This window comes from Stegostoma tigrinum, chromosome 27 (assembly GCF_030684315.1).
Source record: "Stegostoma tigrinum isolate sSteTig4 chromosome 27, sSteTig4.hap1, whole genome shotgun sequence".
Lineage (NCBI taxonomy): Eukaryota > Metazoa > Chordata > Chondrichthyes > Orectolobiformes > Stegostomatidae > Stegostoma > Stegostoma tigrinum.
Window position 1 is genome coordinate 42,494,533 of NC_081380.1, and position 18,312 is coordinate 42,512,844.

Here is an 18,312-nt window from a genome sequence, read left to right on the forward strand (position 1 = left end):
TCCTTCTGAGTGGGAAAGTTTCTCCTGAATTCACATTTATTTGGATTTATTAATAACTCTCTGTATTGTTTTATAGCTCCTGGTTCTGATCTCACCCACAATGGGAAATAACAGCAAAACTATAAAACATCGGAATCAGGAAAGCAAAATTTTTCAATCTTTACTGCACATTGGGTTTCATAAAACAACAAGTCTATATTTTGAAGATCCCTATCAGGTTCCGTCACTTTGTAGAGAATTTTGTTGAAAAATGTTTGGATTTTGGTTTGAGGAGAGGATTGGGTTCTGCGGTAGTTTGCTGATGCAAGTCTACAACAATAGAATGATTTCTTGAATAAAGTGGAAGAGAAAAGGAATACTTATTCCTCCCAACTATCCGCTCCTCTCACCTCACTGACCAACCCCCACCCCCACCTCCTACCTACCAGCCTCATCCCCGCCTCCCTGCCCTGTCTGTCTTCTGTCCAGCTATCTGCTCCTCTATCCATCTTCCATCATCACCTCCCCCGCCTCTATTTATTTCAGAGCCTCCTTCCCCTCCTCCACTTCTAAAGAAGGGTCCAGATCCAAAACGTCAGCTTCCCTGCTCCTCTGATGCTGCCTGCCCTGCTGTGTTCATCCAGGTCCAAACTGTGTTATCACCCATTTGTTATGGTCTTGTCATTTTACTTGGTATAACTAATCTGATGCCGATGATCTGTAATGAACTTGGAGGATGCACCCCTCTCCTCTGCGCTGATGTGACTGGCAACTATTGAGACAATCAACTCGCTTTTCCCTGTTGAGAAATCTACATGAAAAATTGGGATGCTTCTTCAGCTTGTCAGTGTAGACTTTCAAAACACATTCTTTTTAACACCAGATTGTTTTATTCCATGTTTGTAGTCTATTCACGTGTCCCTCTTAATCTCTTGTTTTAGAAGGGGCAGGTTTCTTGTGATAACGTACTGGGGCAGAATAACACCTGTGGGTATCAGTCAATGCAAAGTAACTCATTGGGAGGCATTCTAATAAAGTGATTGCGTGAGTTTGCAGGTAACGTAATTGCTGTTGCGCTTAATGGTTATCTTTGGTGAAGTGGTGACATGCTGAGCTGGTGAGTGGGAATGGAGAGATCCTGGGTGAGATGCATTATTTTTGCCCGACCTGAATTAGGGAGCTCTGGGACTTGTACTTTTAAGATCCACTTTTAGTTTGCAGTTTAAATTCAGCTCATTTGAAAGCTAATTTAAACATTATAATGTGCTATGGGCGTCCTGAGGTGCAATGCAGCAAATTAATTTGAAGTTTTGTCAGTTGTAGTAAAGGAAGCAGTGGGCAGTTTGTGCACAGCAAGCTCCCACTATTGAGATCATATACTGATATTTTCATGGATAAATCAACCAGGTTTACAGTGGGGAACCCTCTTGCTTTTCCCAATTGTGCATGGATTTTTTTTATATGTACAGAGGAGGGGTTAAATAGCAGTGCAGTATTCCCATTCAGACTTCCATTCTGCCCCAGTAGTTCAGGAAGTGGAAACTGTGCTCCATGCCCTGGCTGTTCTCCACACTTAAACTCTATGTCAAAATTGCACAGATGTAAATCATGAGGATGTGCCATTCATTCAATGGCAATGGCAGGCCCCAATGCCTGTTTCCATAGCTATGTTTTCCAACGATGCCACATATGGCTGTTAGGAACAGAAACCCCTCCTATCTGCCAAGCACTTTGGGATGATTTGTAGTTTTGTTGCTTCCACGTCTCTTAGTCACCCGTTTCTTTCCCATTACCACTGACTGTATCTCCACTAATACTACCTTGACTCTACCAACTCTAGCCAGCTGCCTAACTAACTCAGTACAAGCTGGACAGTTTGGTATCATCTGCATATGTGACCCAGTTTCACGTAGGAGGAGTCAGATGTTATGTTAATTTGATGTAATATTTTAGCTTGCATTTCTGTTGTTTGTTTTTTAAATGTCTTTATGATCTGAAGATTAATTGGAGGCCTAATTTGGAAGTGTAGTAATGTTGCAATATTGGAAAATATATCAGAAAATTTGTACACAGTAAAATCCCACAAACAATACTATAACGACTAGACAATATTTGAGATGTTGATTTGAGGGATAACCATTGGATGGGATATGAGGGAGAGCTTGTAGCTCTTCAAAATAGCACTTTTTTCACAAATATCTCAGCAGGCAAAGTTAATATATGCATGTGATTGTAATGATTCTTTTGTGTGTGGGTCCTAATTTCAGGCTATTTTGTCCGCTTTAACGATCTGCTCACACAATTTTCAATATCTGTAATGGCCCAGTTCTTTTTTTTTCATGAAAACAATACCCCAGCCTCTGCAATCTAGTCTTTCCTGATGATAAGAACACTACCAAGGCTAAGAATTCGTAGTTCTCTTCCCACGTCTTTTTTGTGTATTTAGGGCTCCATTGCTTGAGACGGTACAGTAAACAAATAACAATCCATCTATTTGTTCTCCTTTCAGGACACTGACTGGGTGGGTTGTGGTTCAATGGGTACTGACGGGATCACGCAGGTACCTCAACTTCTGCTATAAATCATGAAACTTGTGGTGCATGTAAAAACGGTAATACAGTAACCAAAAGGAACCTCAACCTACATTGATTTGATTTACCTGATAAATCTGATTTAGTTGCAGAGGATGAATTCTAAGAATGTATGTGATTTTTAAAATAAAAAATATTGGTTGAGAAAGCAACCAGAGAAGAGGTTATTTTGGATGGAGTGTTGTGCCTTGAGAGGTCTGATTAATCTCCCATTGCAAAAGAACCTCTTGAGGTGACCATAATACTACCAAAATTAAATTGAATGACACCATTTCAAAACTACTGTCTTAAATATAACCAAAAGAAACTGTAATTATACGGAGGACATGTTGCTACAGTAAATTGGGAAACTACATGAAATGTAGTAATAAGCACTGAGTAGCATTTGAAGAATTAACACGTCAATACAAGAATGTCACAACTCATGCGGTAATACACTGAAAATCAAGTCCTGCTTTTCCTTGATTTGTCACAAATGGGAAACTAGTGAATTGCCCCAATTTCACCTAACTCTCTCAAATTCAGTTTAAAAGAATGTGCACACCAGGTATTTTACATAACAATATCTATGGTTAAAATTTAACTACAAATGGCAAAAAATAGATAAGTTTAATTACTAATCTATGATTTCTACCGTTTTCTTTAAAATTCCCATTCACATGCAAACATTGATATGGAGGCAAGACACTACAATGTGGGTGGGGAAGAATAACAAAAAACAGACATCATCTGGTTATGATATCAATGAGTTTTTTTTAACTCCTACCAACTATTTGTCGGTGCCATGAGGTTGTGGAATACTAATTCTTAGTCTTTTGTTGGACGCCACCTTTCCTTTCCAGGAGAGGATTTGGAGAGATCTGACCCCAGCTCAGGAACCAAACAAATGGTTGTTACTGCACTGAACTCCCCTGTACCCATGAGAGACAGCAGGAGCTGCAGACGCTGGAGAATCCGAGATAACAAGGTGTGGAGCCGGATGGACACAGCAGGACAAGCAGCATCTCAGGAGCACGAAAGCTGACGTTTCGGGCCTAGACCCTTCAACATTTCTGATGATGGGTGTGTTCATCCAGCTCTACACCTTGTTATCTCCTGTACCCACAACTGGTTATGATTGAAAAGCCAAGCAAAAGACTGTGTTTAGCACTGTTTTACCCAAAGACGCAGGTGCTGCCATTCTGCCTGGCATGCACCCTCCTGTTTGAATAAGGCTACATTGCAGTTATGGCTCAATGGTATTTTAAAAGTACAAACATCATCTTACTGCTTTAAAACAAAACAGAAGTGTGTGTCTTTCTCATTTAATCCATAGTCCAAAAAGCACTTTTCCCAAAAAATACGCATTCCTTTTCGAGGCACAAATCTAACAAGAAAAGTCATGACTCTGGCTAATGAAGTAAGTTAAATTGTATTAGACTAAAAAGAGGCTTATGAAGTTACTCCAAAACAATGAGAACTCTTATTCGGGAATGTTTCAGAATCTAAACGAGAACCACGATTAAAGGAGCAAATAGAATATGAACCTAAACTAGCAAAATGCATACAATAGAAGATTTTAGACTGTGAAGCAGATAAACGTGAGCTGGCTACACACAGAGACAGTAAAATTCATAATAGGGATTTAGGAGATGGTAGAGAACTGAACAAATATTTTGTGTTCACACGGGAAGATACTAAAAAAAATTCAGTAACACTAGAAAATCAAGGGCTGTTTGTGAATGAAAGATGGGAAGAAAATTAGTTTTAGCAAAAATTATATTGTGAAAATGAATGGGGCTGGAGGTTTGTTGTGAAGATTGGGATAGGAGGGTGACCTGTGAGATCACAGGGTTCCTGTTTAGGTGGGGCTTCTCTTTTTGTGTGGGCTGCAACTATCATAACTCAGAGCTCCATCACAACCATTTCTGGCTTGGAGAACACCGTTTGAAGATCAATTTTTGAATTTAAGTGCAACCCAGAAAATACAGAATAAATGATTTATTTCTAGTGCTATATAAATCTAAAAACCAAGCATTTATAATTATTAATTTTGTCCTCACCAAGTCTGTACAATACCTGTGACTACATACTGTTGAAGTCTGGTATATAGTTTGAGACTGCTAGTCCATCAAATGGCTGAGGACCAGGTACAATACTTAGATTTGACTACCTTCATTTAGGAGAATGCTGAAATACAGAGGTAAGTGGAATCAAGGGCTTTCATTTTACAAACACAGGACGATGGGAGTTTTCTTCTTGTCTGGGACTCTCCAGAAATTGCTGTCCCTTCATTTCAGTTCAATATCTTTTTTCATAGTAATTATTTCTGTACTCCACTGCTTTGTGAATCCAATATCCAACAGAGTACCGTGTACAGTTGAGGGTATGTGATGATTTCAGGCATTAGATCTAAAAATCTTCGCAGGACCTTCACTTGACTTAACCACCTCATGTTATCGTGGAAGATTAATTCACCAGAGGCAGCATCAAGCACAGAGTTAAACAAGAAGTTGAAGGGTGATTTCTTGAATTGAGCTTAAAATCTTAACTTTCATTACTTTAGAAAGGATCAAAACTTTAGTTGTTGGTGGATTTTACAGTGGTAATTGGCAAAAGTGTGGAAATCAGGATCATTTCTGCAAAACGTAGCAAAGCTTGCATTTCGACCAAGCATGGCCAATGCACCACCAGTTTGATGGAAAGCAGTTTCTTAATTGGAGTGTTTTTCTCAAGTATGTGTCTTCTGCATTTGTTGTAGATATCCTCACCTCTTGTTTTCTCTTTATGGGGGAAAACGTGTGAAAGGTCCTGTTTAGTTGTTATGTCCTTAAAACCCATGCGCACAAATACAATTAGCAAGGCTGTTGGTTGTGTTGATGAATTCATCAAATTGTACTAAGAAGCGTTCATAGTTCTCCAGGTCCTGTTGTTATCACTGAAAGTTATCTTTGGGTAAAAATTCCACTTGGCCTGTTACTATGGGAGTGCCCAGAGGCATGCTTTGGATTCCATTATTATTGCTTTGTTGTTTAAAAGTCTTTGAATAAAGAAGTAGCAGCCACAGTCATTGTTTCTTTAAATACTTTAAATAATTTCTTGTGTTTTGCCAGAAGATGGTAAACTTCAAATGATGCTTCAGTGCAGGCCATACCTTTGTCTGAAAAAGCTGAAGAAGTGTAATACTGGACTTGAAACGTTAACTGTTCCTGTCTCCACAGACGTTGCAGACCTGCCGGGTTTCTTCTGCATTCTCTGTGATTGATTGTCTCAGAAATCCAGCATTGGCAGTGTTTTGCTTTAACTTATTCTTTTCTGCTGGTTTAGAGAAAACCGTTGAGCTTTCAAACAGCCTTCAGCTCATAATTTTCTTTGTCCAAAATACCCTGTTCAAGGGAAAACTGTGCTTGAATTTAGAATTTTCCATGCATTGTAGTCTTGTTCCAAATTCCCCTTTTATCAAAATAGTTTGGTGAGTTGTAAAGCAAATAAGGCCATTGGATACAGGAACAGAGTTCAGGCCACTCAGCCCATCAAGTCTACTCCAAACATGGATGATATGGTTCTCAAGCCCATTCTGCTGCCTTCTCCCTGTAACCCTTGATTCCCTTACCATTCAAGAAACAATCTCTCTCTGTCTTAAATGCACTCCATGACATGGCCTCCACGGCCTTCTGTGACAATGTGGTCCACAGATTCACTATCCTCTGGCTGACAAAATTGCTTCTCATCTCAGTTCTAAAGGTTGTCCCCTCACCTTGAGGCTGTGCCTGCCGGGTCCTAGTTCCTCCAACTTGTGGAAACATCTTCTCCATGTCCACTCTATTCAGGCCTCTTAGTATTCTGTAAGTTTCAATCTTATCCCTCCTCGTCCTACTAAACTCAACTGAGTACAGACCCAGAGTGATCAACCGCTGCTCAAATGAGAAGACCTTTTTTGGGATTTTCCTGTAATCTTCTCTGACCCCCTCCAATGTCAGGCATCATTCCCTAAATGTGGGGCCTCAAAGCTGCTTACGTCTGATAACATTACTGAATCCGAAATTGCCCAATCTCTATGGGCTCTACCACAAACTGCTCCAAAAATACTATTTTGTAGACATTCCACAAATTCCTTTGAGATCTGTTCCCAACCTTATTTTCCCAGTCGCAGTCCTCTTGCATTTCGAAGTCCCCCATTATTGTAACAATGTCTTTCTAAATGCCTTTCCGTCTCCTAATTTTTCTTCCCCACATCTTGATGACTGCGAAGAGGCTTGTACACCACTCCCATCGTGGTTTTTTTCCTTTCTGTTTTACATTTGCAAACAGAAATTAGTTTGCCCACTCCATGCAAAAATTGTACATTCTTGATTTGTTTTTAGATGGTGCACATTCATCACTCATCATGATCGATTCACTTTGTAGTTTGTGACATCATGCTACCACTTGTCACGCTGCAGGTGGGTAAGCCTCTGGATACGCATCTCTGGAATGTTGCTGCCTGCTTTCCAGTGAGGTGGCATGGAAGGTCACTCCTGCGATAGTGATGTGCTTCAGGGGCCCTTTACATGCTCAGATATTGAACGTGGGAGCTTTTCTTGATATTTTTCTGTGTCCTTCATAGAAGCAGAACTAGCTGAGCTGTTCTTTCAGAGAATTTGCATGAACCTTTGGGCTGAATAGCCTCCTATAATACACTGACTTCAAACATCAGTCTATTTCTTATACATTTGTTGGCACATACATCGTAAAACTTAGTGTACACTGCAATGACTGGCCATCTGGACCAAGCTGGAACAGGATGCAGCAAGCTAGCAAAGCCTTGAGAGCACACACTCTTCTCTGGATGTATGGTTTCCAAAAATGTTTGTCATGAGGTAGCACCATAACTGACATGTGCACTGCAAAGGAACACAGAAAAATGTGCATGGTGATGGAAGCAGGTGGTTGGTAAGACTGACCACCACAGGCTTTGTGCTCAATCAATTGATCACAACCTACCTATTAGGAGATTTTGATAATCTTAATGTTACTGATCGAGGGTTCAATCAGCTAAAGTAGTGCAAACTATGGCTGCTTTCGCTTTAAATGGTTCAGCACCAAGCCAGATGCAGATCCACTCATACTCTCCTTTCCAATCCCATTGCTTCCAGCTTCTGTTCCAGCAACATCAATTGTGAAAAGTGACGTAGACAGTCACAGCTGCCTTTATAGCGACCGCAGTGATGGGGCTAAGAAGGCAGTCGAGTAAATGTTTTGATCAAAAACCTATTTTTCTTTGTTATAACCAAACCCTCTGAAAATACAATAAGATAACCTAAACCCTAACTTTTTCTTAAATTAGAAGGTAAATGTAAGGCATTGCATCCCAGATGCAATTCGGTTGGTCAACCCATTTGACTTTGAGCACAACACACTATTTTTACACTACAGTTAAAATACAGACAAAATAAAAATAAAATTGGCTTAACTGCAACTCTATCAAAGTGCTCAAAATAATATATATTAACTATTACTAATTAGCTGTTCTACTACAGTAACATCTCATAAACACACCCTTGGCAAAGGCAATAGATTGTCTCACATTTCCTGTAATTCCAGCTGCAGGAAGAAAAAGCCAGCTTTTAACTGTAACAGGGAGGAATAAAAGCTTCCACATTCAGCTTCAAAACTCAACTGCAGAAATAAGCGTCCCACCCATTCAGACTACTTCTTTCGTTCCAACTTTTTTAAAAAAGCCAAAGCCTCACAAGCTGCTTACTTTATTTGCTTTGAGTAGCCCATCTGTCACCTCCGTCCCAACCTTTCTTTTATAAAGAACCAGGACAAAATACACCTCTTAAAATCACAGTATTGTCACATCTTTTGACTGTTCTTAAAATCTCCTGAAACTTGCACTGAACTAAAATAGAACTGAGATTGCCTCTAGTCATGGTTGCTTTCTGATTTGTTCTACACTCAAGTGTGCTTTAGATATTCATTAATGAAGTCACTTATCTTGAGACAGGCTGTTGAACAGAAAGTGACTTTCAAAGACTCCAAACTCTGGTTCTGAGTCCCAGGGCTCAATAATTGCACAAAGGGAGCTATGTCAGGAAATAATTAGGATCAAAGTAATTAGTTATAATTTTAGAAATCGTTTAATTTTTGCTCTTATAGTAAGATCTATTTTTGCAGTCACTGAGTTTTAATTTACTTAAATCTATTAAGTATATATAATTAGGTTATGAAGCACATGTCCTGTGTGGAAATCCTGCTTTACTGCGACTCAACCCAGTTTGTTCATTATTCTGACTTTCACTCTGAGCCATTTTTTTTAAAGTCGCTCACTTCCGATAGTACACAGACCTTCAGACAGTGTTCAGACATCTCTTTTACTTGGGCATGATTAACCAGTTTCTTAATCTGAGGCAACACAATAGTAGGTACTTCTGAGGTTGGAGCTGGGGCTCTTGTCAGGTAGAGCAGAAGGTGTTTATTCTGTAAAAAAAATCTTGTACAGACTCTTGATAGGAGAAAATGTTGCATTCCCTTATCTGGTTTATTTGTGCAGCAGGGAGAAGAAACCAGTGAAGTAATAAGTTAACAAGTTTTGAAACCAACTTTATCAACAGCAGAAGCTGAGAATCGAAAAGTTTCACACGGAGAGTAATTAACATTTGATGCAATGTCACACATTAACCATTTCAGGGCAGCAAACTGATGGACCTTTATGACTGCATGCTCAACAAATGAATAGATGTAGCATTTTTGCCTGAGATAAACAGTTCACTTAAGATTCTACAATACATTTTAAGACATTAACACAAATGGACAATGGCTTTTGCCTGATCAGATAGTTTAAACGTGGATTATTTGTAAAGTGGTGGGGACTGGCTAACAAGACCATCGTACAGAGACTGCACCAATTCAGGGTTGGGGTGAGGGGTAAGGATTGCATAAACCACTAGTAATCTGCCTTAACTGCTGTCTCACTAACAGCAGGCATATCGACTTGCATGAAAATTCAGATGGCTAACCTGAAGGGTGAACAATGGAAGGTTGCAGTCACCGAGGATACACGTGGCTTTGATTAGGGTAACTTCAGTGTGATGGCAGGAGCAAAAACCCAACTGCAGAATTTAAACAGTATCGCAGTAAAGATGGACATGGGGTTTCAGACAACAAGACAGAGCAGTAGTTTTCACTCACTGTGGATGTCTGAGGAGGGAGCGGTGGCAACACTTTTGAAAGAGATGTGGACGTGCCATAGAAGGGAGAACCTTTCAGAGTATCAACTAGAATGAGACAGCAATGGAATTTGGCTAGTAATTTGGTGGAAAGAAGTTCTCATGAAGAATGAGAAATGCAAATTCAAGACAGGCTTTAGGGGTGGGGAAGGGCTGGAGACCTTGAAATGTTTTGGCTTGACAGGAGAGACAGACGTGACAACTAAATGAATGGAATTGAAATCATTCAATAACCCAAGGTATAAACTCCTTGTACTTATGGGAGACAGGAGAATAGCAGTTGAATGATTTGACTGATCGTGGAGAAAGAGGCCCCAAGTTATTTCATCCATTGTTTGAACAACGTTGCATAATTTGTTAGATCACTGGGCCTGGTACTACGTGACATGGTCTACAGTTGTTTAAGTCTGTTGCTATGTTGATGACATATTGCAACATATCATAGTCACAAATACAGGTGACAGAATATAGACACTGGAGTCTGATAAGTGGATAATTTCTGAAATCACAACAGATAGGATTACATCACACAACACAAACATTTTGCTGCTCCATGCCAGATCGTCACATAGAAACTGTACCAACTTGAGGTAAGCCATTATGTTTAAGTGCAAATTAAAAGAAATATTAAACTGACACATTAATGAAGTAGTTTGTGAGGCTGTGATTCTTTAATATGAATGAAGGCAGTCGTGAGTAGATTTTGTTGCCCCCCCACCAAAAAAAAAAGCCAAACACAGTTAAGTTTCCAGAATTTGCATTAATTAAATATACAGGCCTGATAGCGTGCTATCTGAGTCTGTGGTGTTTTATCAGACTGGGTTCCGATTAGGAAAGATGTGCAGATTTTTTCTTTAATTAAGGAGGGTCAGTAGTGTCAACAGAAAATACTAGATGTTCAGTACATCCCATTTGTCAACCTTACAAGCTGGTTTCAATCCATTTTGGAACTTGCATATTTCTAGGAATACTGCATACATCATGGTATCCTTCCCATGGTAAAAAGTTTGAAAGGGGAGGAAGAGGCAAGAAACAGCCCTCCATTTACAGCTTTGCTGATGCCGATACATTATTAATGTTCCTTAGCAAAATACTTAGGGCTCAGAAGCTCAGTTGAGGAGTGTACTTCCACTTGTCAGCACTCACTGAGTTACCCCCAGTCAGGTGAAGGTTTTCAATTAGAAACCCCAGCAGAACCTCTGCACATTTGGGTATCACCAGCACTCTGCATGTGCTCCATTTTTGTTGGCAGAGTGAGCTACAGCCAATGACAATCTGCAATACCTCCTCTGCCGCCTCCATTTACTCCAGTCTTGTTAACATAAGAAATACGAGCATCACACAACACCGTTCACTATGGATTGACTTGAAAACAAGGTCGTGGAGTCAATGGGTTGGGATCCACTGACTGTCAAGAACACTGCAGGTTTGAGACTTGGATGTCCTTTTAACTGCCCACTTGACTGTAGCACCAATACTTCAATAAAGTTTCAAATGCCCTGTAACTTTGTCCACTAATTTTCCTAAGCCTGGTCCAATGCCGAGGACGGTGCGTGACCCTGGTGCTATCTGTGTACGACCAGCATCCTGGATCAAACTCACGGTCAGCCCAAGTTCCTTTGCATGTGTCAGCAGGTCAATAATGCAGTCCTCATCTGGCGCTTTGACAACCACTTTGGGCTGCCCGCAATACTCCCACTGCCTGAGCAGATCTGGATTCCGTTTTTGGACTTGCCTGTACGCAGAGACAGCTGCGTGTGAACACTGAGCCGCTACTTTACCCTTCCCCATTTTCAGGTCATTACGGACTACCAAAACCATTTTGTACTCCCCACCCTCCCCCATGGTGCTCGTCTCCATCCCTGCGTTTCGCACATGTGGCAGAGTTTTTAGGGATCCGGCAAATCGTCCTCGTACCATCCAACCCAGGCACAATCCACATCCAACTCCGGTCAAAATCCCCAAAGCCAATGGCGCAGTTAAAGACTCCATCTTGTGCCTCTCTACAAACACCTATGGAAATGAAGACAAAAAGAAAGTTATCCAGTTTAGCTTTTACTGAATATGGTTATTACATTACTCCAGGAGGTGAATTTCCAGCAGCATTTTACTTAAAAATACACACAATTGTGCTGTTATGCAACCAATGCCCCAAACATTCAATTTGACCCCTTAACTCTCCAACAAAATGTCTTTTCTAAAAGGCTGTGCAGTCAAACTGAATATATATCGTTGATCTCTCTCTAGATTTATCTGCACTGATCAATCAGCCAAGGAAGCAAGTTGGGAAATGAAGTCAATTACTATTGCAAACGATGGTATTCTGTACCTTCACCTCCATCTTGCCATGTGTTATTGAGCATAGGAAAACGAGGATTTGGCAGAGCTGGTGCAGGGGACGGGGATTCAGATTCTTGGATCATTGGGATCTCTTTTGGGGAAGAAATGACATGTACAAGACAGGCAGATTGCACCTGAACTGGACGGGGACCAATATTCCGGCAGGGAGATTTGCTGGAGCCACTGAGGAGGGTTTAAACTAGTCTGGCAGTAGTGAGACGAAAGAGAAGGTTGAGGACAGAGGTTAATGAAATCAAGTTTAATAGTAGAGGCAGTGTTGGTAATCCCAGTATCTTCAGGGCAGGCAGGAAGCAAGGAAAGTCTGGGTTAAACTGCATTTATTTTAATGCAAGAGGCCTGACAGGTAAGGCAAATGAAATTGGGGCATGGATGAGTACATGGGACTAGGATATTGTAGCAATTACAGAAACATGGCTGAGGGAAGGTCAGGACTGGTTGCTTAATGTTCCACGGTACAGTTGCTACAGGAAGGATAGCAGAGCAGGCAAGATAGGAGGTGGAGTGTGTTTTTGATTAGGGAAAACATCATGGTGGTACTGAGAGAAGATATTTTCGAAGCTGTGTTCGCTGAATCTATACGGGGTAGAGCTCAGAACTAAAAAAGGGGGAGATCACTGTACTATAGGTCTCCCAATAATCAGTGGGAGATTGAGGAGCAAATATGCAAGGAGATCACAGATAGCTGTAAGAATAACAGGGTTGTAATAGTACAGGATTTTAACTTTCCGAACATCAGCCGAGACCGCCATAGTGGCTTGGATACAGAGAAATTCATTAAATGTATCCAAAAGAATTTCTCATGCAGAATGTAATGGCCCAAATAGAAAAGGGGCAAAAAATGACATCCTCTTGGGAAATAAGGCAGGGCAAGTGATGGAAATGTTAGTCAGGGAGCAGTATGGGATCAGTGACCATAATTCCATTAGTTTTAAAATAGCTTTGGAAAAGGATAGCTTTGATCCACAAGTTAAAGTTCTAATTTGGGGCAGGGTCAATTTTGGTGGTCTTAGGCATGAACTTTCAGAAGTTGATTGGGGGAGACTCTTTGCAGGTAAAAGGATGTCCAGTAAGTGGAAGGCTTTCAAAAGTGGGCTAATGAGGGTTCAGAGTCAGTATGTTCCTGTTAGAGAGAAGTGTAAGGCTAGCAAGAGTAGCGAACCCTGGATGACTAAAACTAATGAGGCCCTGGTCAAGGAAACAAAGGAGGCATGACATGTATCGGCAGCTGGGATCAAGTGAATTCTTTGACAAGTATACAGGGTGTCAGAGTACACTTCAGAGAGAAAGCAGGAGGGCTAAAAAGAGACATTAGATGGCTTTGATAGATAAGTGGGTATCCAAAGAAATTCCACAAGTACATGATTGGCAAAAGAGTAACTAGGGAGTGAATAGGATATATGAAAGATCAACGTCATCAACACGCGGAGCCACAACAGATGGGTGAGATCCTAAATGAACATTTCTCGCCAGTATTTACCATCAAGAAAGGACTGAACTGTAGGAAACTTGGGGAATATAAACAGTTATAGCTTGAGGAGAATCCACATTACCGAACAGGTGGTGCTGGAAGTGTCAAAACACATTAAGAGTAGATAAATCCCTGGGGCCTGAAGAAGTGTATCCCAGGACTTTGAGGGAAGTGAGGGAGGAAATTGTGGGGTCCTTAGCAGAGACAAATGTATCATCAACAGTCACAGGTGAAGTGCCTGAAGATTGGAGGATGACTAATGTTGCGCCATTATTTAAGAAAGGCTGTAGGGAAATGCCAGGGAACTACAGACCAGTGAGCTTAATGTCAGTGGTGCGTAAGTTGTTAGAAGGGGTTCTGCGGAACAGGATGTGCATGCATTTGGTGAGGAAAGGACTCATTTGGGATAGTCACCATGGCTTTGTGCGTGGGGAGTTGTGTCTCATGAATTTGATTGAGATTTTTGAAGGGGTGACCACAAAAGTAGACGAGGGCAGTGCAGTAGACGTTGTCTAAATGGACTTGAGCAAGTCCTTTGACAAGTTACTGCATGGTAGGTTGTGCTGCGAGGTTATATCTCACATGATCTAGGAGATCTAGCCCATTGGATACAAAATTGGCTTGACGGCAGAAGTCAGAGGGTGATGGTAAATGATTGTTTTTCAGACTGGAGTTCAGTGACCAGCAGTGTGCCACAGGAATTGGTGCTGGATCCACTTTTATTCATCACTTATACAAATAATTGAATGAGAATTTAGGAGGTGTGGTTAGTAAGTTTGTGGATGACACCAAGATTGGTGGATAATGAACAGTGAAGGAGATTATCTGGGAATGCAGTGAAATCTTGATCAACTAGGCCAGTGGATGAGGAATGGCAGATGGAGTTTAATTTAGATATATGCGAGGTGTTACGTTTTGGTCAATCAAACCAGGGCAGGTCATACAGTCAATAGTAGGGCACTGATGAGTATTATAGAATAGAGAGATTTGAGAATACAGGTTCATAGCTCTTTGAAAATGGAGTCACGAGTAGACAGGATGGTGAAGAAAGCTTTCAGTGTGCTTGCTATCATCAGTCAGAGCAGGTATAGGAGTTGGAATGTCTTGTTGGAGCAGTATAAGATAATGGTGAGGCCACATGTGGAATACTACATGCAGTTCTGGTCACCCTACTATAGAAATAATATTATTAAACTAGAAAGAGTGCGGAAGAGATTTACCAGGATGCTACCTGGACTGGAAGGTTTGAATCATAAGGAGAGGTAGGAGAGGTTGGATAACTGGGATCACCACCACACCACCCCCCCACCCCCCTCGGGAGCATAGGAGACTAAGAGATGATTTTACGGAAGTCTATACAATCATGAGAGGAATAGATAATGTAGATAGCTGATGGTAGGGGAGTCTAAAACCAGAGGGCATAGGTTTAAGGGGAGGGGGAACAGATACAAAAGGCTCCAGAGGGACAAGTTTAATTCATACAGAAGGTGGTGTGTGTGTCTGGAATAGGCTAACTGAGTTGTGGTGGAAGTGAATACAATTTCATCGTTTAAGAAACATTTAGACAGATACATGCATGGGATAGGGACGGAGGGATACGGTCCAAATGCAGGCTCATGGGAGGAGTTTAAGTTGTGAAAAGGGTACAGCATGGGCAAGTTGAGCCAGTTTTCATGCTGTAGACCTCTATAACTCTAAATAGAGATCCAAACTTTTGTGCTTGGTTCCACTAACACCCCAACCATTGCCTCTCAAATTTGAAAACATGATCACATGTAGCAAAGGAAAATGGTTGGTTAAAAAAGTTGCATTTTCTGACAGTACATTACCATGCAGATTTAGAGAGCTGTACATTTTTATTATCTTTGCAGCTATATTTGAAGGAATGGGTGCTACTACATCATCAGTGCTTATTGTGTCAGACAAAGGGAAATCAACCAGCATTACCATCTCCTTATGGTTACCCAGTCACTCCCTCAGAAAACTCATAGAAGAGCAGATGAAAGCAGCTGCAACATCCCCTTGTCATCGACCATTCTGCCAACATTCGCTGTGAAGTCCCAGCGGCCACGTGGTTGAAGCACCCCAAGTTCAGCCTCCATTAGATTTGGCTGTATCTTTGTAGGTTTCATTACGTGCTGCATCGTCCCAATCACATTCAATGGTCACCCAACATCCTCTACAACACATCCCTCCAGCAGAAAGTCAATAAACTGCTTACAGAACTGAATGACAACTTTTTGTCTAATAAGGCAATTTTGATACTTTTTTACAATTAACAAGCAAATGTGCACTAAGAAAATCGACAGACGCAACATCTTTCCAAAACTTTCTCCATTATTATTATTTGCTCGGCAACCTGGCATTTTAATTCCTGGAGAATGTATAGGACAATCTTGGCGGTTTGGCACTTCTAGGGGTCTCAGAATCAGTTCAGACAAGGCTTTGATTGTAATCAAACCTGTCTGAGATTAAACATTTTCCGAAAGGAATCTGTGAAGCGAAAATCCCGGTTTTCCCACCACACTCACTTCGTCCCTATTTGTTTCTAAACAGTCCGTGATGGGGCACAGTAGCGAACTACAAATGAACAGATAATGGTAACATGCTGCACTAGAATAACACTGTCCGATGTGATAACGCATCTCAGCCCTTGTGGACAGTGATAATGGGAACTGCAGATGCTGGAGAATCCAAGATAATAAAGTGTGGGGCTGGATGAAAACAGCAGGCCAAGCAGCACCTTAGGAGCACAAAAGCTGACGTTTCGGGCCTGGACCTCTCTGAAGAAGGGTCTAGGCCCGAAACGTCAGCTTTTGTGCTCCTAAGATGCTGCTTGGCCTGCTGTGCTCATCCAGCCCCACACTTTGTTATCTCAGCCCTTGTGGAGCCGACCAGTCTATAAAGGCCTGTACGGTGCCTGTAGACGACACATGCACCCTCTCCAGGGACACACGAGTCCGTACATAAACGCGGAAGAGAGAGTCAGTCAGTCAGTCAGTCAGGAACAACACCCACCTCCGCGGCCGGCAGCCTTGACCTGTTCATGGCCACTTTAGCCAGGCCCAGCTGCCGGTCCATTGACCAGCCAGCCAGCCCCTCCCCGCACGAGGTGTCCGCTGATCAGGCTGGTGGGGGCTGAAACCAAACCCTTCAAAGAAAAACAAAATCAAAACAAGTGCTAGAAACGAACACGCTCAATTTGTATGTGATACATCGCCTCATCACTGCTTCTCTACCTTTGGCTGCTGCTCACGACTTCCCACCTTCAGCTGCAGACCCACAGACTCCCGAAGCCCCAAACGCAGGCAGCGTTGGTCGCATGCTGATTACGTCACCCAGCCGCATGCAACCTTTCCAGGTACGGCGTTTAACGCGGAAACATGCAGTTGAAGGAGATAAATGAAAATAAATGGCGCGATTCGCTGCCACGGGCGAAAAATAATTAAATGGGAAGAAGCGCCGAGAAGGGTGGAGGGGGGCGGGGGAAGGTGACCACCAACGCCAAGGGTTTCCGGTGGTCGTGAGTAGAAACACGTCTACTTCCGGTGCGGCTCCAGAGCAACGGAAACAGCGCGAGAGAGTGAAGAAGCCGGCACTCACCGTAACTCGGGGCAACCGGGGGGGACGAGAAGGACGAGGTATCTAGGGGCAACGGGGGGGCGGGGGAAGAGAAAGAGAGAGGAGGACGAGGCAGTGGCAGTAACCTGGGGCCACTGGAGCGGGGGAAAGAGAGAGAGAGAGAGAGGGAAAAAGAAGTGAAGATAATCTGGGGCATCGAGGGAGGGAGGGAGGGGGAGGTGGTGACGTTGGGAGGGGTAGAGGTGATTTGAAGGCGAGAAAGTACTTCGAGGCAGCGGGGGTGTAAGAGAAGGTAACCCGGGGCAACCGGAGGCGAGGGGTGTGTGGGTGAGAGAGCAACCGGCACTGACGGTGAAGGGGTGGCGGGACGGGCAGGCGCACAAACACACACCGGGCATTGAAAGGTCGAGACACCAGTAAGCTACCCCGGTAGAGAGGCTGATAGCGTGGGCAGCAAAATGTTATGCCCTGTTCCCGGGCTGCTGCTGATGCCACAGGACAGCCTCTTGTCGGGTTGCGATAACGACCAGGGACCGAACTCGAGCCGGCATCAGGACTTTGACTCCGCTTATTCCCGATTGTGATTAATAATTGACCACAATTGGTTCAGAGTTCTGGAGGCTCCGAAGTGTTTTTGAGGAGTAATGGAATGGTTGATTGAATGATAATTGTTTCCGTCAGATTCCCACCGAAGGATTATTTTCTATCTTCGCGGTGGAGTCCTTTGAGAATCTGTAACGAGGTTTTACTGTTAAGGGGGAATGGAATGACTGGTTCTGGTTTTGCAGGCGAAATAACAGAATGCCTTTCATTACATAAATTTATTCAGTTTGGTCTGGCATCATGCTAAGTTTCAAGGTAGGTTAGAATCGTATGAATTGTGGGAAGTACAAAGTTTTTTTCCCCAATTGAGGAGTCCGATTCATAGATGACACACTTCAACTTACAATATAAGAATTTTGTCACTGTCGTTAAGATTAATTTAACGTGCGATCTTGGAATAATTACTAAAAACCCAAGTTTTTGTAGGTAACTGGTTGATTTGTGCTTTACATCCTAAATTCATACATGTGCCTGTAATCTCGTTAAGTAAAGTTATTCCTTTTTCTTACAGTCGCTGTTAACTATAAGGACTTTTTGC

At 42.2% G+C, this 18,312-nt stretch overlaps 2 protein-coding genes across 10 annotated transcripts in view; one reads left to right on the forward strand and one right to left on the reverse strand.

Annotated features, from left to right (window-relative positions):
- Positions 1-8,908: 8,908 nt before the first annotated feature.
- Positions 8,909-17,643, reverse strand: ptrh2 (peptidyl-tRNA hydrolase 2). Of its 3 annotated transcripts, none has more exons than XM_048556809.2 (3): positions 17,563-17,643; positions 16,608-16,740; positions 8,909-11,773 (listed from the first exon to the last, which is right to left on the reverse strand). In XM_048556809.2, exons 2-3 carry the CDS (start codon positions 16,668-16,670, stop codon positions 11,240-11,242), a joined length of 597 nt encoding a protein of 198 aa, XP_048412766.1. In that variant the 5' UTR covers positions 16,671-16,740; positions 17,563-17,643; the 3' UTR covers positions 8,909-11,239. The 3 variants fall into 3 exon arrangements, with proteins under 3 accessions (XP_048412766.1, XP_048412765.1, XP_048412767.1); XM_048556808.2 differs by lacking the exon at positions 17,563-17,643 and adding an exon at positions 16,856-17,113; XM_048556810.2 differs by lacking the exons at positions 16,608-16,740; positions 17,563-17,643 and adding an exon at positions 16,856-17,111.
- Positions 17,097-18,312, forward strand: part of vmp1 (vacuole membrane protein 1) — a 163,163-nt gene continuing 161,947 nt past the window's right edge. For 2 of the 7 annotated variants that reach the window (XM_048556798.2, XM_048556807.2), the window contains exon 1: positions 17,097-17,230. The gene's annotated coding sequence lies outside the window, so the exon portion shown is untranslated. Of the gene's footprint in view, positions 17,231-17,430; positions 17,464-17,622; positions 18,030-18,312 lie in introns of those variants that run through there. The other 5 variants (XM_048556800.2, XM_048556802.2, XM_048556803.2 and 2 more) reach the window with 3 other exon arrangements.